This window comes from Artemia sp. Qi Xiang Cuo, chromosome 14, assembly GCF_049724085.1.
Source record: "Artemia sp. Qi Xiang Cuo chromosome 14, ASM4972408v1, whole genome shotgun sequence".
NCBI classification, from domain to species: domain Eukaryota; kingdom Metazoa; phylum Arthropoda; class Branchiopoda; order Anostraca; family Artemiidae; genus Artemia; species Artemia sp. Qi Xiang Cuo.
In genome coordinates this window covers 36,254,558-36,274,896 of record NC_142807.1, presented here as the reverse complement: position 1 = coordinate 36,274,896, position 20,339 = coordinate 36,254,558, and the positions used below count along the sequence as shown (strand labels likewise).

At 35.1% G+C, this 20,339-nt stretch overlaps 1 protein-coding gene across 1 annotated transcript in view; it reads right to left on the bottom strand.

The window, feature by feature from the left end:
- The window catches only part of LOC148944414 (uncharacterized), a 26,336-nt gene extending 7,660 nt beyond the window's left edge, over positions 1-18,676 (bottom strand). The window contains exons 1-3 of the mRNA XM_089099921.1: positions 18,618-18,676; positions 15,447-15,663; positions 11,409-11,579 (exon numbers count right to left, since the gene is read on the bottom strand). Coding sequence (XP_088956047.1) covers positions 11,409-11,579; positions 15,447-15,663; positions 18,618-18,676 — 447 coding nt within the window. The remainder of the gene's footprint in view (positions 1-11,408; positions 11,580-15,446; positions 15,664-18,617) is intronic.
- Positions 18,677-20,339: the final 1,663 nt, after the last annotated feature.

The window sequence follows — 20,339 nt, the reverse complement described above, 5'->3', positions numbered from 1 at the left end:
TGTGTGTGTGTGTGTGCGTAAGTTTTTGTGTGCATGTAAGTTTTTGTGTGCATGTAAGTTTTCTTGTGATTGTGTTAGTTTTTGTGTGTGTGTGTGTAAGTTTTTGTGTGTGTGTGTAAGTTTTTTCGTGTGTGTGTAAGTTTTGGCGTGTGTGTGTAAGTTTTCATGCGTGTGTGTGTGTGTAAGTTTTTGTGTGTGTGTGTAATTTTTTGTGAGTGTGTGTAAGTTTTGTGTGTGTGTTAGTTTTTGTGTGCATGTAAGTTTTTGTGTGCATGTAAGTTTAGGCGTGTTGGTTTTATTTAGTTTGTGTGTGTGTGTAAGTTTTTGTGTGTCTAAGCTTTTGTGTGTGGATTTAAGTTTTGTGTGTGCATGTGTAAGTTTTTGTGTGTGGGTGTAAGTTTTTGTGTGTGTGTAATTTTTTGTGTGCGTGTTAGTTTTTTGTGTGTGTGTGTGTAAGTTTGTTTGTGTGTGTTTTATTTTTTGTGTGCATGTAAGTTTTTGTGTTAATGTAAGTTTTTGCGTGTGGGTGTTAGTTTTTGTGTGTGCGTGTAAGTTTTTGTGTGTCTAAGCTTTTGTGTGTGGGTGTTAGTTTTGTGTGTGTGTGTGTGTGTGTAAGTTTTTGTGTTTTTGTGTGTGTGTGTGTTTGTTTTTGTTTTTGTTAGTTTTTTTTTTTGTGTCTGTTTTTTTTTTTGTGTTTTTTTGTTTTTTTAATTTTTTGTGTTCTTTTTATTCTTTTCGTGTGTGTGTAAGTTTGTTTTTGTTTGTGTGTGTTTGTTTTTTTGTGTTTTTGTTTGCTTTATTGTTTTTAATTTTTTTCGTGTGTGTGAGTAATTGTTAGTGTTTGTGTGTGTAAGTTTTTGTGTTCCTGTGTGATTTATTGTGCTTTTGTAAGTTTGTGTGTGTGTGTGTGTGTGTGTGTGTGTGTGTGTGTAATTTTTTGAGTGTGTGTCAGTTTTTGTTTGTGTGTGTGTAAGTTTGTGTGTGTGGGTGTGTTTTTGTGCGTGTGTGTAAGTTTTTGTGTGCATGTAAGTTTTTGTGTGCATGTAAGTTTTTGCGTGTGGGTGTAAGTTTTTGTGTGTCTAAGCCTTTGTGTGTGTGTGTAAGTTTTTGTGTGTCTATTATGTTGTGTGGTTTTTTTTTTGTGGTTTTTTTTGGTTTTATTTTTTGGTTTTTTTTTTTATATAGTTTGGTCATTGATTTGTTTTTTTTCTTTTTATTTTTTTAGTGTTTGTTTTATTTTGTTTGTGTGTGTGTATTTTTGTGTGTGTGTATTTGTTGTCTTGTGTGTTTAAGTTTGTGTGTGTGTGTGTGTGTAAGTTTGTGTGTGTGTGTGTGTGTGTGTGTATTATTTTGGTTGTGTTTTTTTTTTTTTTTGTTTGTATGTTTTTTTGTGTGTAAGTTATTTCGTGTGTGTGTGTAAGTTTTATTGTGTGTGTGTGTGTTTTTGTGAATGTGTGTGTGAGTTTTTTGTGTTCATGTTTATGTTTTTTTGTATGTGTGTGTGTGTAATTTTTGTCGTGTTTGTTTAAGTTTTGGCGTGTGTGTGATTTTTCGTGTGTGTGTGTGTGTGTGTGTTTTTTTTTTTTATTTGTGTGTTTGTGTGTGTGTTTTTTTTTGTGTGTTTGTTTGTTTTTGTGTGCTTGTTAGTTTTCGTGTGCTTGTGTTTGTTTTTTTTTGTGTGTGTGTGTGTGTGTTTGTGTGTGTGTTTATTTGTTTGTGTGTGTTTGTGTGTGTGTTTGTGTTTGTGTGTTTGTGTGTGTTTGTTTTTGCGTGTGTGTGTAAGTTTTCGTGTGTGTGTGTGTGTAAGTTTTCGTGTGCATGTGTTATTTTGTGTGTGTGTTAGTTTTGGCGTGTGTGTGTAAGTTTTCTTGTGTGTGTGTGTGTGTAATTTTTGTGTGTGTGTGTGTGTGTGTGTGTGTGTGTTATTTTTTGTGATTGTGTGTGTGTTTTTTTTTGTGTTGTTGTGTTTGTTTTTTTGTTTGTGTGTGTGTGTATGTTTTTGTGTGTGTGTGTTAGTTTTGGTGTGTGTGTGTTAGTTTTCTTGTGTTTGTGTGTTTTAGTTTTGTTTGTGTTTTTTTTTGTGTGTGTGTGTGGGTGTGTGTGTGTGTGTGTGTGTGTGTAAGTTTTTGTGTGCATTTTAGTTTTAGTGTGATTGTGTTTTTTTTTGTGTGTGTGTGTGTGTGTTAGATTGTGTGTGTGTGTGTGTGTGTGTTTTTGTTTTGGCGTGTGTGTGTAAGTTTTGGTGTGTGTGTAAGTTTTTATGTGTGTGTGTAAGTTTTGTGTGTGTGTATAAGTTTTTGTGCGTGTAAGTTTGTGTGTGTGTGTAAGTTTTTGTGTGCATGGATGAGGACTGGAGGAGGACCTTTGGGTCCCAGGGAGGGCGTTTGGGGCTTCAGTGGCTATTGTTGTGGGTGGGGTCTTGAGGGATTCCGGGGGATCTGTGTGGATGAGTGCATGGTCCTTTGGACCCTATTGGGCTGTTTGGAGACCATTGGGGCGGTGGCGGTCCGGGGGGGCCGGTGGGTGCCTGGGGGACCGATGGTGACCGGTGGAGGGCCTTTGGGACCCCGTTGGTCCTTTGGGTGCTCGATGGGGCTTTGGGGGGCCCGGGGCGGGCCTTTGTGGCACCGGGCGGGCTTGTGAGGGTTTGGGGGTCCTTTGGGGACTGGTGAGGGCCGTTGGGGGGCTCGTGTATTGCCTTGGGAGGGTGTGGGGCCCTTTGGGTGCCTGTGGCCCTTTGGGACAGGGTGTGGGCCTGTGGGGTCTGGTGGAGGGCCTTTGGGGGCTCGGGGCATGCATGTGGAGGGTATGGGGCCCTTTGGGTGCCAGGTGGGCCTTTGGGACCGGGAGAGGGGCTTTGGGGCCTGGTGGAGGACCGTAGGGGGTCCGGGGGGCCCTTGAGCTCGGTTTGGGCCCTTTGGGGCCGGGTGGGTCGGTTGGGGGTCTGGGGTCCCTTTGGGAGCCTGGGGGACCTTTGAGGCCCGGGGGCTACCGTGGGAGTTGTGGTAGGGGTGTCGGAACCTTTGGGGTTGGGGTAGAGGACCTCACAACACTGTTCAATTGAAACTTGTGTATTATAACGATCACACTCAAATTCTCTTCCAAAATCTCTTCAAAAATCATCTTTAAAAATGTCTCTAGCTGTTTCGCCGAAATAGTTCAATAAAATAGCTAAAACGGTTTCGCCCAAATAATCCCTAAACGGAATTTCGGCATGTTCCTTTTGTTTGGCATCTCTGCGTCAATGCATTTCAAATTATTTGGAAACCTTTTCGCGCGCTAAAACAATTCATCGCTAAGATGTTTCTTGCCTAATTGTTTCCATGGCCGTTGGTTATTAATATCCTTTGGAATTCGACCAGTAGAGCTGTTTCCGTGGCAAAGACATTAATGATTTTGGATCTATTCCTGGAGAAATGTTTCTAGGCGAAAATTTTTAAAGTCTGACAGATGATGTCATTGATTGATTGATCTGTCAAGAAAGGGAAAATTAATTTGTTGTTTCTAAGGGGAATTATTGATTCACGATAGGTGAATTGAGGTCGACAGCACAGTTATTCTGACTCGTGACAGCATCACATGGTTTATGGTTTTCTCTGTTAGAAAGTTCCTGTTTTTCAAATTCTCACTGACAAAAACCATAAAAACATACAAAAATGTGAGAAAGTTAATGTTTTTCCAATTCTCACTGACAAAATACATGAAACAGACAGGAATTGCTGTTTACATACATAAATGTGACAAAGTTCCTGTTTTTCAAATTCTCAGTGAGAAAACCATTAAACAGACATGAATTGCTGTTGACATACATAAATGTGACAAAGCTCATGTTTTTCAAATTCTCACTGAGAAAAACCATTAAACATCCATTAAAACAGACATAAATGTTATAAAATTCATGTTTTTCAAATTCTCACTGACAAAAACCATAAAACATCCATAATTTGATGTTGACATCCGAGAAAAACATCAAATAAATCGAACAACACACATATCCATCCATGAAAACAACCATAAATGCGACAAAATTCATGTTTTTCCAAGTGAGAAAATTCCTGTTTTTTCATTCTCACTGAGAAAACCATAAACCACGTGGTCCTGTCACGAGCTCATGACCCCATTCTACTGAAGATAACAGATCAGCATATCACGTTTGCATCTCCGAATTATAGCCAGAAGAAGCATTCATACATTATCTCCATCCATAGCCACAAAGCAAGCTCAAATGTTTGAGACAAGATACTAGCTAGTCGTTGATCTTGAAGATGAACCTTTTCGTCCCTAAGTGAAATTAAAAATAATATAAACCAAAAAAAAAAAAAAAAAAAAAAAAATGGTGTGCTCTTCAAATAGCAACTGCCAGCTATTTCGTGTAATGCACAGATTAGCACACGAACCTATGAAGACAATAGCTCAGCAGATAGAACTTATCCATCTGATCCTAAATTATAACTAAAAGAAACATAAGTATTCATACACCCCCCCCCACACACACACACCCACAAAGCAAGTCGCAAGGTCTGGGGTGATTCCCAAAAATAAAATGTTTACATGCATGATCTGGAAGCTAATACAAAAGTGAAATTACTAATGATGTGAGCAAAAAGCTTGGAATGCTTTTCTAATAATAACTGCGAGTTATTACGTGTATTGTACTTATTAACAAACAAAGCTTAAAAACGCGGGTTCAGCAAATCAAATTGTTTCATCTGAGGCTGAATTATATATAGAAGAAAGTTTAAAAAGTATGAAACAAGAAGAATCAATTCTAGAGGCTGGAAGAAGCATTCAAACATTTCCCACCGCAACCACGAAGTAAATCACAAGGTCTTTTTCCCGAAGATGAATATTTTTTTTTGCAGCGCCACACCATATGGGAGTACCTTAAGAGTGGACACCACTAGCCTAACCTCACTAATTCGACCTGGCCAGTCAAACTGAAGAGAATAAAGAAACTGATGCTCTGGTTGGTTTTCTTGTAAAAAATGTGCAATGGGAGGTAAACGTGCTTAGCGTGACACTCAAAGATGGATGGTGACGCATCGTGACTCATCGGATGGTGGCGAATATCTGAACTCTCGCTGCCGAAGGCATAAATGTACTCGCAATAGTCGCAAGTCATCCAGAGAGGTAAAGAAGTATGGATCTTTACTGTATGCGGTAACAATGACTTCTTTGCAAATAAAGTTTCCTTGCACGCAAGTATCGACCTTTGACCTCTATATCTCTTCCTAATATAAGAAAACCCTTCCTAATTCGGGAATTTAAAAAAAGTGCATTTTATTCTTTCTAACCCTTTTGCATTTTAATTTTTTTTATAAATAAACTTTTCACATTTAAATAATCACATCTTTTTTTCAAAATTACACAATTCTTATGTCGATTTTTGTCAGCACAACCCTCCAAATTCAAGAATTCTCGCAAATTTCGCACATATTCTTTCTAAACCTTTGATTTTGTATAGCTAAACCTTCCATATTTCAAGATTCAGAGCCTTTTTCTATAAAACACTTCATAATTCATAAATCTTCAGAAATTTCACATTTTTACAATGCTATAGTCTTTACATTTTAGGATTTTTCATAACTAATCTATTCATAATCCAAGAATCATTGTTTTTCTTAATTAGACATTCCTTCAATTTGCTTGCACAATTCCACAACCAATAGCCTACACCTTTCAAGTATCGACAACGGAAAGGCCAATATACATATACGAAAACACACTCCCCACACATCATAATCTGACAAAAAAAACAGCAATATAGAAATAAAAATTAGCCCACCAACATCTATTAGAGAAACCTAATATGACCAGAAATACATAAACAAAAATTTAAAAACAAAATTACTTAAGCAAAATTTAAGGGGAGGTAATTACTTGAACAAAATATGAAAAAGTCGAAAGTACTTGAATAAAAATTTTAAAATGACCAACAAAAACTGAAAAACTCAAAATCACTTGGAAAAAATTAAAAAAGAAGAAAAATACTTGAACAAAACTTTAAAACTTGAAATAAATGGACACAAATTTGGAAATCTATGTTTTAGCTCGACAAAATTAAAAATGCCGGAAAACTATACAACAGAAAAAAAAAATACACAATTATACAAAGTAAAATTTTAAAACAATTGCCCTAGACGAAATCCCCAATTCCACATTTTTTATATCGATTTTTGGTATAAAAACCATTTGCAAGTCAGAAATTTTAGCAAATTTAACATTTACTCCTTTCTAACGACTTTAAAGTTTCATATTTTTCAACTGAACCATTTCAAGAATCAAAGTTTTTCAAAATTTCAAAGTCCTTACGTCATTTTTCAACAACAAAACCCTCCCCTAATAAAAATTGTTAACAAATTTTACATTTTATACCTTATAATGTTTGAATTCTCATATTTTTGCCCCCCTTCTCAGTTTCCTCAATAAATAAAAAAAAGAAAGAGCCCAGTAAAAAAAATATTTTCGTTCAAATTCAGAGCTTATTGAGGGACAACAATAAAAACCGTTAACTTTTATTCCCAACTTTAAAAGTAAATTAGGAAACCACATTTTTGGGAATTTCGAAAAACAGCTTGGAACTCTTATGTGTCTTATTATTTTTCTCTCTAGCACCAGCAGGGGACATAGTCATTATAGGAGCGTTTGTATGCGTAACAAAGCAAAGTTTTCCTAATTAGGGTTTAAATTTTTCCCCTTTTGAATACGTAAGTAATTTCTTAGACCACAATGCTTTTCCATTTACAAAAAATTAAGCAAGAAAAGGCGGGTTTTAATTTTAATAAAGCAGTGAAATAATAAATAAAAACAAATCAACACTTTAATTAAAAATATTCTGAATATTTATAAGATGGGTCAACTCAAGAAACAAATTACATAACTTTGCCTTATATCCCAATGTTGTCACAAAAATTAAGAAGAGAATTAAAAAAAAATAATATAAAAACAGCATTTAAATCAGGACAAACTATAAACTCTTTGCTAAATAATGGAAAAGACAAGGTACCAGGAAACGTACAAAAGGGAGTATACAAAATTCCATGCTCTTGTGGTAAATTTTATGTGGGAAGAACACAGTAGAATTTAGAAAATAGGCTACAACAAAACAAAAAAGCCATAGATTACTCGCTAAAACATAATAAAAAACCGGAAACGTTTGACTCAGCTGTAGCAGAACACGTATATAATTTTCCTCGTCACAGTATTTTATTAGACAAAAATTGTAGATACGTCTGTAGGACTTTTACAAAGTTTCAGAGAAATTATAGAAATAAAAAAGATTGTCTATGTGGGTATTAGTATCAATAGAGATAAAGGGTATTTTAGGATAAATTCAATTTATAATAGTTTAATCAAAAAGCAAGTAAAATATTCAATCAGTACTGATTTTAATAATTGTCCTGAAACAAATCTTGCGAACAAAGGTCAGAATGAGGTTAAAAACTGGGAAATGTCACCGGACTGCAGCTAAATTAGCAACCAAACAAATCGATTCAATTTATAATTCATGAATTGGTTGATTCATGCCTCTGAGATTTCATTAGGGGTCATGGACCGGGGGTTAGGTGATCTTTTTTGTTTGTTCAAGTAAATATAGTCTTCACTTTTGATAGATTTCCATTTATACACTGATTGTAAGAGGAGAGTGACACATGGTATCAGAATATACATTCGCTTTTGTTTCTTGCGTTAGAATGCCAGTGATGGAGGTTTCTTTCTTACTTATTTATTTATATTTGTTTGTTTTTCTCCGTGTATTTAGTTGTTGTATTTCTATGTGTGTTATTTTTTAAAAGCTTTTTTTCGTTGTTTTTTTTTTGTTCCGTTGAGAAACGCTCTCGAACGTGGGGCCGAAATATTCGGAATATTTTTTAATTTAAGTGTTTATTTGTTTTTATTTATTGTTTTACTGCTTTATTAAAATTAAAACCCGTTTTTCCTTGCTTAATTTTTCTTAAAGACGTACATGAATTCTCCCCTCTTCTGAGTACGAAAAAATTTCTAGCTTTAACCTTACATTCTTCATAATAATATGATTTTGATGATCAGTTCTTCTAAAATATTGAAGTCTAAGAAGCAAAAAAAAGAGAATATACTTCCATTGAAGCTTGCAATATTGCTATATTACGGTAGAAAAATTGTGACAATAATAAATGAATTTGATTCTTTTTATATGAATTTAATTTCTTTGATATATAGGTTAAACATACATCATTAATTCTTTTAGTGTCTTTCAATTGTCTATCAAGTATCTCAAAATTCTATATATTCTATATAGAAAAACATTTCACAAATAATGAAATTTTGTTCTACAACTCCTCAGACATACCTATGATATTACATCTATTGGATTCCTTTTGGGACAAAAGTGTACCTTTTTTTAATGATCTATTTTCCAAAACACCTTGTTAGCTTCTTTCTGTCTTCGCCAGAGTTAGAAAGAAAAAAAAATGTTTTTGTAATGTTGATTGAGTATATTAAAAAAACTAAAAAACCAAAGATTAATTTTATAACAATACAAACATTTCTGATCAAACAGTTCGTGGTAACGAACTTTAAGTAATGAGCGACCCGGCTCAATGGTAACCGAATCTCTAAAAAACGGAATTTTGATACCAATAGATACATCAAAAGAATCAGATTTTAATTCTGATTTCAAAAATATAAGTTTCGTCCAGGTTACTCGGGAGAATCTTTCCGTGGAGGATGTTTCTTTGGGGTAAGGGACATTTCTATGAAGGGGGCGCCGGATTTCCAAGCATTATTTAAAAAACGATCAGAAATTAAATTTTAAAAAACAAGCTTTTTCAACTGAAAGTAAGAAGCAACATTATAACTTAAAACGAACAGAAATTATTACGTATTTGAGGGGTTCTCCCCCAAGTCAATACCTCGCTCTTTACACTCCAGTTTTTTTTTAGTGCTTTCAAAAGAGCTATCTATTCTAGTTAAACGGCCTTTGTGATTCTGGGATTTGTGAATTAAAATTTTTTTAAACTTTTAACGTAAAGAGCGTGGTATTGACTAAGGGGAGAACCCCCTCATATACGTAATAACATATACGTAATAAACAAAACAATAAAAAAAAACAAGCGATACGGCTCAATAGTAATTGAACTTTTAAAAAGAAAATTGTGATGTCAATATATATATTAAAAGAATGGGCTCATAATGCTGATTCTAAATATATAAATTTTATTAAGTTTAGCATTACTCATTAAAGGCTACGAGCCTGAGAAAATTTACCTGATTTTTTAAAGAGGGGGAAACATCCCCTACAAGTGAAAGAATTTTCATGACAATCACACCGGCAGATTCAGCGTATCAAAAAACCCTATTACATAGGTTTCAAGCTCATATCTGCAAAAATCTGCAACTTTGTATTTTTTGCCAGAAGAAAAATATACGAATATAGAAGTTCGTTACGTAATTTAATTTGTAAATTACGTCAGAACCAAATTTAGAGACAGCTATTTAGCAAAAGAAAAGTAACTTTTTATGCAAATTTTGTTTACTTATTCAATGACGGTGAGCCAAAATAAAGCTGCATTAACTAAAAAACGATCAGAAATTAAATACAAAAAAATAAGTTTTTAAACTGAAAGTAAGGAGCGACATTAAAACTTAAAACGATCAGAAATTATTCCGTATATGAAAGGGGCTGTCCCCTCTTCACCACCTCGCTCTTTACGCTAAAGTTAGACTCTGTCTAACAACTCTATTTTTTAAAACAATAAAAATTTTAGCGTAAAGAGCGCGGCGTGGAGGAGGGGACAGCCCCTTTCATATACGCAATCATTTATGTTCGTTTTAAGTTTTAATGTTGTTCCTTACTTTCAGTTTAAAAAACTTGTTTTTTCTATTTAATCGAAATAAAGATCGAAGTTGAAACTTTAAACGAACAAAATTATTGTTTCGCATTTTATGCAACATACATCTCCAATATTGGCTTAATATACAGACTAATAATATTTCCGTACATTTGTGAAATTTTGAAAATATAGAGAAAACAAAAAATCAATACAAAAAAAAACGATTCGGATCAGAAAAATTCTCAAGGAACTTGCAGAAAACATAAAAGACTAATTTAATGGCTAATCTCACTAAACTTTCTTCTCCCGTAAAATCATTGAATTATTAGCAATTTTAATCTCTTAAAAATTCATGCATGCTCATTTTAAGTAAAGCGCTAATTTTTCAGAATTCTACAAATATAGGTAAATATAATATAGGTATTTACCTATATAACCTATATAAAATATAGGTAATTTGAACCAGTTTTGCACATATATGTTGCATAATCTGCGAAGCAATAATTACTGTCCGTCTAAGTTTTCACTTCGTTCTGCACTTAAAAAAAAAATTAAATTGATTTAGGTAAAGCACAAATGAAGCTCAAGCTTTTGAAAGGTTTAGAGTGCATTATCCCTACTCCTGTAACAGGAGTCCTGTTTGTTGCAATCAGTATTCGTTTTATTTTTGACGCACTCATTCTAATTTATTTTCGTTTCGGGTTTCTATTGGTTGAATTACTATATAACTTAACTTCTCGTCACCTTTGGTTTTAACATACTTTAATTTTCTCTGGCGAACTTCTTTTTTGGAAAATGTGTTTTTCTTAGTTAATAGCTATAAATGACAATAACTTTATTTTACAAAGCAAAGAAAATGTTTCAACTGAGGAAGTTAAGTAGAATACACTGCTTTATCTTCACAAATTTGAGTACTTCAAAACTATCCTTCATACAGGGTTTTAAAGGAAAAGTCATGCGATTGAGTATTTCAGCAGTGAATCCTCCTATTTCAAATATTAAGCTTTAGATGCTTTAACAATCGCAGTTATGTTTTTTCTTTTTTAGATCAACGAAATCCGGAACCGGGGCACCTGAGAAATCTGGAAATATGGGAAGAGCGACAATATTCATAAATATGTGGCAGTCCTACATTTCCCAGGACGCAGGTTCATAGTTACTGTATCCGTCTTAATCTTGAAAAAATAAGTTCAGCTAAGTCTGCTTCAAATTAGGTGCCTGATTTACCGAGTATTTTTATTTCCAATAAAGTTAAAGTTTGTCACAGCTGGTTATAATGAAAGAGATGGGGGAGATATTCACTTGCCTACCTAGGTGAAATGCGATTTTAACAATTTTTGGCTTTGGGGCCAGAAAACCAGGAATTTTGAATACGAGAAACTTATAAGAAATTTTTTTAAGAAGTCCAAGATGGTTTTTCAAGTTCTCATAAAAACTCTTCTCAGGAATGTCCACATTGGCTCTGGCTATACAAATTTAAGCAAAACCTAAAGTAATGAAGTAAGCTAGCGTTAACCCGTAAATTAGCTGCTAGATTTGGTACTTTAAAATGGAATACCGGTAAGCGATAACCTAATGAATTGAAACTAAACGCACCTCAATGTTTGACAGGAGAAGAAGGCTTCCACTTGGAAACAGTTCTTCGTAAAATTCACCGTCTGTCTGGTCTAATGGATGTCTATTAATTTTCCAACTGAAGTGTGGAGTATAGTTAGAATAGTCAAAATGGTTGTCCTCAAAGAAACAACTAATGGTCAGATTTGCACCCTAGAATCAGAAATGAAAGTTCAATTCTCTATGAGAGGGGGAGTCCGTTTACGTTTAGCCAAAGTAATAAACAACAATGAAAGCGAAACTCTTGTGTGCGTCTTAGCACATTGTTATATACGACTCATATAGTATGGCAGCCCAAAAAATATCTTGTAAAAATTCCTCAAACTGCGTCCCACAACCTCCTGTGAAGATCTTGGCAGACGCAAAGCCTTACTAGTAAGAACAATTTGGCAATGATAAAATCAAGACCGATCTTCAAAATCAGGCCCTAGACGACTTTCACCAATATAGAAGAAGGAGAGGCGAGTCGTGATAACAAATTATCACCTCTTTGACACTGCAATTGGCAAAACTAAGTCTTTCAGCTTCTAAGCACCAGGGAGACCTGATGGTGCTCTGCCGGCTATTAGTTCAAGTATTTACTTGGCTAATAAGTGCACTTCATTTTTATTTTTTTTTTGCCTCCTAAGTGCAGATATTTGACAAATTTTTGAAAAGTCATATTAGATGATTTCGTAGTTAAATAATAATTTTCTACCAATGATAAAAAAAAATCAACAAGCTGGAATTTAAATGTTCTAGGACGGTAAGATGGATTTACGTTCTATTAGCTTGAGTGATAGTCAATGGAAGAAAACTTACTTAAGCTAGTTAGCAGCAGCGTTCCCATTGTTATGTGTTTAGCCAACAGAGCGCAAAATGATTTAGAAGATCAATTTCGCAAACAGAACAAAGGGGTAAAGCAATCGCAATGGTGATAATCAGGACTACTTCCTGCCTTGAAAAGTAATATGAATTGATCCTTATTAAGTTCCAACAGTACAGCCGTCTTTGAAGTTTATGCGGAACATTAAGGACGATAACTTCAAAGGAACTTCGGAAACTGTAAATGAGGTTTCAATCTTGATTCGAGTTCCATGCTGCAAACTTGATAGCGAAGCGGGAGCACTTTTAGAGTAAACAAAACTCGGAACTCTAGGTGAACTATTTATAAATTCTGAATCTTTAGATCTTTTGGCTATTAATTAGGAAAGTTTTCACTGAAGTTGTTGTTATGAATGATTCTTGGTTAATTAAATTAACTTTTTTAATGAAAATATTATAACAATTAAATTTAAAACGCATATAAATTATCAATCGTGAAAGAGGGCTGCCTCTTCCCTTAACCCCACAAATAAAACGAATACAACAGCTTTTATCCAATGAAAGTAAAAATCACCACAACACTCTAACAAGAACAGAAATTACTTTTTTATGGAAAGAATTACCACATACATAAGAACTATTTCTTTTTCTTATGCTAGAGTTCACCTTATTTAACATAATTTTGGTTTTACAATAAAAATGCATGTTTTTTATAAATTACAGTTTTCCATTTAAAGGTACTGCTGCCACTACAAGAAGGGGCTGCCGCCCCTACTCTACACTCTCTCTAAACATACTTCTTCCAATGAAGGAGTGTGGAGAGTAAGCTTTATTTTCCGTATTCATCCTAAAAACCAATTCTGACAAGTTTGAAAAATTGAATTTAAAGGTGCGCATTGGCCCAAAGATACACAGCCTTCGGGGTTTCATCCTCCATCCCTCCAAGAAAGATCGGTTAACTTATTCCGTAATATTTACTGCGAAACCGTTAGTAATATCATATTAACGGGAGATAATAGCCGTTCATTTTATACAGACCGTATATCAAACCGTTAATGGTAGAGATAAGTAAAAACTAACATAAATAAATCTTTGTTAAAAAATGCATAAAAGTGACTTTTGATTCATAAACAATTCCGAAAATGAAGGTAGAAACGAAGGAACTGAATTTCGATTCGACCTCACAAATCTCAAAAGGCTACTCATCAAAAGATGTTAACATAAGAAAATCTTCAGAGTTTTAGAAATGGTTATCGTACATTTTTACGCAGCAATAGTAAAAGCTATAGAGCATTACATAGTTACAGATCCAAAAGGCACGCATAAAGTTATTTATAAAAGCTACAAATATATATGCATTCTGAAAACAATGAGCGGTTATTATATGATGTTTAAGCAACAATACTAACAGTTATAAGAAAACAAGGTTGTACCCCAAATATTCCAGAAACGGTCACTGAAATATATTTATTATTTGTGAGGGGGACTACTGCCCCAGGAAGTATATATCTGGAACAGGAACTTCAAGTGGCCTCATTAGAGTTCCTTTAGGTCAATATGAAGGGAGGGCTTACCCCTAGCCTCCCTTCATTTGAAGTTGTATATTGGACTAAAAGTGGAATACGGGTGTCGTAGTATGATAGTTCTCTCTTTTTGCGGGTTTGGTACTTGTTCACTGAAAAACATTAGTTTTCAAGTATAGAAGCATCGCGATTAAAATTCTGCTTTGGCGTAAAGAATATTTACTGGGCCTCCTTCACATTTTGGAAAACCCTGTTTTATTGTGTTAGGTATACCCACCTAAATGAACCCTTATTCTAAAAGCACTGTTATACACAATTAAAACATAAGTCTAAAGAGCAGGGGGCGGTTGAAGAGATTAGCAGTAACCTTATTTTTCAGTCGAGAATTTGTATGTGTTGTATCACTGCTTCGGGGACAAGTGTTCTGACACAAGAGCAACGTGACAAAAAACTGAAAATTCACACCAAGGTGTTTTGAGAATGAGAGGGCTCATACAGCTGTATTTGTTTTAAACACTAAAATTACTATTTAAAGTTTCGAATAGCAATTGTTAAATAGAACACTTGCAACCATCAACTGGCTAGATTTGACGCAATTTAAATCCTTTCAGGGAACCATTTGTCAGATTGAAGTGTAAAATGTGATAGTGGGACTGAGGGTGGCTGTAGCCCCAATTATATGTAGAATAGCTCCAGTTTATTTAAAGTTTTAAGGTCCATCACTATTTTTCTAAAATAAATCTTGGTCTTACAGCTAGAAAGACTACAACTTTGATTAATCTGTTCACGTATGTAGCTTTAAGCTTTGGTCAGGAAACAAATTTGTCTTGAAGTACTCTATAAAGATATACCAAAAATCAATTGGAAATAGCCCGTTGAAGTAATAGACAAGTAAGGAACAGAAAAAAAAAGACAGAGCCGTAGAGCGGAGGAAGAGCGAGAGAAAGGAGACAAAAAGGAAAAGTTAAAAAAATGTGGCATTTTTACAGCTGGCTACAGTTAAGCAAGGAAGCGTATATATGCTAATAGATTTGATGCAAGATCTGGATAGTGCAAATTCTTTGTTGATAATACAGCTCACAGACTTCTAATTGTTAATCTGTCAAAGACCTTATTTATCAAACAATGCCCAAGGGCTGTAAGTTTACAGAAAGCATCTAAACGCCACCAGAATTGACCTAGCAGACAGCATGTTTAATAAGGATGTTAACTTTTAAACAATTATTGGAGTCTATGCAGAACAATTGTGTAAACGCTTCAAATCGAATTCTATAAGGAGAATTAGAAAGCTACATTTGATTATAGAGCTTCAATTGAATTTAGAAATATCAAGTTTAATAAAGCAAAGAGAGGATAACAGTTTTTTATAACTAAAAAATAAACCATAGAACAGTACGAGTATTATGCTTCTTCTTTTTCTATGGTTTGAATACTTTCTGTATAACTATATGAGTGGTTTATATATGAGTTACTATATGGTAACTATATGAGTTACCTTAGCTGTATTTAATCGGTACGTAATATACCCGATGTTTTTTTTGCTTTTTTTGGTTGGCCAACTCCAGCTTTTCGCCTATTCAACACAGCTATCGATAACAGTCAAGTTTTCTTGGCTACAAAGAGAATCCAGACTATTAAATTTTGTAAGACTTAAAGCTTATTTACTAGCTCCTTTACTGATGCCTTCACCTACCTTAGTAACAGAGGCACTTAATGGTGACAGAATAACTCTCGGTTGAACTTCAACACCAACAGACATCCATTTTTTGAATTCCTGTCCTTTCGGCATTAAACAATCTTCGATTTGGCAAACATAAACCCCCGAATCGTATCTTGAGGCCTTTTTTACTTCAAATGAACTTGAAAAACAACCATCTATCTGTACTTCGTTCTCTCTGATTGACATTCGCCTGAAAATGACACAGAAAAACCATTAGCTTGAAAATTTTACTACCGATATTTTAGCAGTAATCTCAAACCAATAAATAATCTCAAGCCGCAACCATATAAAATTTTTACCAATTGCAGGCTATCAAGTAGATTTACCTTCAGGATTTATCCATTTAGGTAGTTGTGAAATTTTAATGAGAGGGCTTGATCAACATTGTCAGAGTAAACGCACTAGCGCTGACCTATTAGAGAGCGACGGGTTTCTCATTGTTATTTTTTTTCCTGGTCACATCGCAAAGAAAGGGCGGTCAAGCAAACATAGTAGTAGTAGGGGCATAATACCTTTAAATTCATCCCTAGTCAGGATTTAAAAGTCATCCCTAGCTGATTCCCATAGGATTTAAAATTCATCCCAAGGCCATAGGATTTTAAAGACATGCCCTGTTTCGACGACATGCCCTGTTTTAAAGGCATCCCTGTTTCAAGCGCCTGCCTTATTTCCACGACACCTGTGATTCCCGTAACGTCACAAGACACATTCCCAGGATTCCGTCAACATGTCCTGTTTCAAGCACATGGCGTGTTTCCGTGACAGCAATGTTTACCTATGTAATATGGATGACGCAATCGGATTTCTAGAAGACACATGGATTCTGGAAGCCTCATAGCAAGATTCCCGTGACACTATGAAAGACACACCAATGTTTCCATGACCAGGAGTTAATTCAACGTTTACACTTTGGTAAGACACACCCTTACATTTTAAAGGAAGCCGTAGTTATGGTTCTAGATTTTTAATTGAGTAAATTACTGGATATTGAAGCTTTATCCTGGAACAAGGAATCTAAAAAAGACACAGGGCTTTTATTCTTACAAATTTATTAATAAAAATAAATTTACAGTATTATTAAAACACCAAAAAAGAACTTAAAAACACTACAAACGTGAAAAAATTGGTTATAAAAGGGCTTATAAAGAATACAATTTGACAATATACACATTGAATAATATTTTCTCATCACCCCCCAAGAAATTTTTCATATATTTCTTTTTAAAAATTATCCTTCAACCCAATGATTCAAGTTTTCACAAGCCAAGCCTCTCATGATGCTCCGCAAAACACCCCAAAGCCATCACAGCTTTACACACTTGCCCCCTTCTCCGCCATCCACGAGGTCAACCCCCCCCCCACCGCATCACCCCTAAGACATTGTCAACCTTTTCCCACAGAAAATATGCTTCTGAATCTATTGTAAAAACTGTCTTTTTTATTACTTGAACCGCGGGACACAGCATTTCATTGCTAGAACGTGATACTCCAAGCAATTCACGCCACAGTACCACATTATTACTGATCTGTGGCACCCTCTGACATCGCATCATCACCCCCAAGACATTTTTCAGAAATTCCTTGTTAAAAATTATGCTTGAACCCATTGATTCAAGTTTTCGCAAGCCAAACCTGTCATGATGTTCCATATAATACCCCCGCATCACCATGGTATTACGCGCCTGCCCCGTGCCATCCACATGGCACCCCTCCTCATCCCTTAGGATATTTTCAACCTTCCCCCAAATTAAACTTGTAAATCGAAAATTGAACACTGTTTTTTATTTGAACGGCAGAAACTTGGCATTTCACTGCTAGAATGTAATTTTCCAAGGCAATTCACGCCACATAGAATTTAAAACATTTCTTGAACAAGCTCACTCCTTATTTACCCTGGTCTTATAAAAATTAGCAGCAGGGTGACACACTGTGGCACCCGTCATCATCGTTTATGTATTTTTCTAACGCTTGAACACCCCCAATGGATATATTTTCTATTGTTATTATTTTCCGACAATTCCCAACCTGTGCCACATTATTACTGCTCTGCGTTGTACCCTCCCCCTATTCCCCCTAGAAAATTTGCAACCCCCCCCCCAAAAGATAAATTAATAAATCTAAAACCGAACACTGTTTTTTATTTGAACAGCAGAAACTTGGCATTTCACTACTAGAATGTGATTTTCCAAGACAATTCACACTACAGAGAATTTAAAACATTTCTCGAACTAGCCTACTCTTTATTTCCAATTGTTTTTATAAAAATTGACAAAAAGGTGACAACCTGCGACACCAGGCATCATCATTTAAGTGTTTCCTAACGTTTGAATATCCCCAATAGATATATTTCTATTGTTATTATTTACCGACAATTCCCAACCTATGTCACACTATTACTGCTCCACGTGGTACCCCCTCCCCATCATCCCTAGGACGTTTTCAACTCATCCCAAAAAATAAACTTGTAAATCTAAAATTCAACACTGTTTTTTATTTGAACAGCGGAAACTTGGCATTTCACTGCTAGAATATGATTCTCCAAGGCAATTCACGCCACAGAGAATTGCAACAGACGCCATGCCCTACGACACCATGCATCATCATTTAAATGTTTCCTAACGTTTGAATATCCCCAAGGGATATATTTTCTATTGTTATTATTTACCGACAATTCCTAACCTGTGCCACATTATTACTGCTCCGCGTGGTACCCCCTCCCCATCATACCTAGGACATTTTCACCTCCCCCAAAAAATAAACTTGTAAATCTAAAATTGAACACTGTTTTTTATTTTAACAGCGGAAACTTGGCATTTCACTGCGAGATTGTGATTCTCCAAGGCAATTCACGTCACAGAGAATTTGAAACATTTCTTGAACAGGACTACTCCTTATTTCCACTGGTTTTATAAAAACTGACAGTCTGGTGACACCCTGTGACAACAGGCATCATCATTTAAGCGTTTTCTAATTTCTATTGTTATTATTTTCCGTCAATTCTCAGCCCTTGCGACACTATTACTCCCCCTCCTGCACCATCTATCATCCTACCATTATTCCTAAGACATTTCAAGATATTTCTTTTAATAGGGTTATAGTCCATTCCCTCCCCCCCCCAACCACTTCTGCCCCCCTCGCAGTTACAAAACATTCACCTCCAATTCTACTGGATTCCACCCCAGTAAAGCCAAGTCCAGCTCCATCTATGCCCCTCCGACCCCCCCCCCCCCACTTCAAATCTAGCTCCGGTTGCGTCAGGTCTGGATTTCCCCACTTCTGCCCCCGATTCCACATTTCCAATTCCGCTAATGGAATAAGTTTTACCTATTCCAAGACTTTGTATGTGGCTACCTCCAGTGGTAATCTATGGCTCCGCATGGACAATAGCTAGTTTATTTAATTTCAGTATCATTTGTAAATTGGTAGGATAAACATCTGCATCATATTTTAAAAAGTGGGAGTGAAATATTCCGAGAAGACATGCGTACATGAAAAAGTCTTAGTAGCATTGAATGCTGAGAAAGAGAAATATTTGAACTATGAAACAAGTGTTAATGATGATCTTATTGGAAATGTATGTGGGCACGATCATGACACTAAGGAGTTAAATCTCTTTGGAGCACCAAGAATTTCTACCATCAAAATGCTGGATACAGTAGAATAAAATTTCCAGAGATGATAGTGCTCAAAGAGAATGTTAGTCTAAAACTTTTAGTTGACGACAAAGGTCAACTTCTTGCAACCGTTGCTGGTAACAAATTACCTGTTGATAGATCATGTCACCATCTTTCTGCTATTGCCATTGAAAAGAAGACAAGAAGAAGAAGACAGGCCTATCCCTGTAACAGTATAATAAGCCATATATTATTCAAGTGTCAAAACTGCGACCTATTCAACAATAATGTCGTAATAGACAATGAAACCACAAGTAAAATAAAAAGAGCACTAGCAAACATCATCAATATGGAGATTAAAGATGATTTGACGAAAGACAAACCACATGCCAATGTCACTAGCACCATCATGGAAAAAGTGAAGATGAAGTATGTCGAGAAAGCGTGTGCACAAAATAAACTAATCGTAGCATTGATTGCTGAGAAAGAGACATATTTGAATTATGAAACAAGTGTTAATGACGATCTTATTGGAAATTTTTGTGTGCGCTGTCATAACACTAAGCAGTTAAGTTCCAGTTCCTTTGGAATAACCAAGAATTTCTACCATCAAAGTGCTGGATAAGCGAGAGTAACATTTCCCGAGATGATAGTGCTCAAAGAGAATGCTAGTCTAAAACTTTTGGCTGATGATATTATAAAGGACAAGAACTTAATTTTGACTAAAAATAACAAATTCTGCAAAGAATAGATAGCTTATATAAAATTACAACTTATTTATAAACACAGTATCAGTTACAACAAAATAAACCAGGAAAAGGATCTTTAATAAAAGATGAAATAAGCTGCATCTATATTCAACGGTATGCATAGAATGGGGTTACGATGGCTCCAGCCCAATGGAAGATAAGAGAAAAATATTTAAAAAAGTATTCACAGACTTTAATTATATGTTTTGAAAATCTTCTTCCTTACCTACCCTGAATAGTTGAGCAAAAATATCATTAAAACATTATTGCCTAAAACTACGGCTGATGAGAAGTTTTAACTGAATATTCTATTACCAAAAATTTTAACGAAAATTCATCTACTTAGTTCTCCAGCAGAAAAGCCTTGAAAGCTTCATAAATATTCCCGCAATTAATTCATTTCTTCCACACGATCAACACCAAAATTAAGATATTAATTTAAACAAATCGTTTTTGAACAGAATTTTTTCAAAGGAAAACAAAGAGTAATATAAAAACCTGAA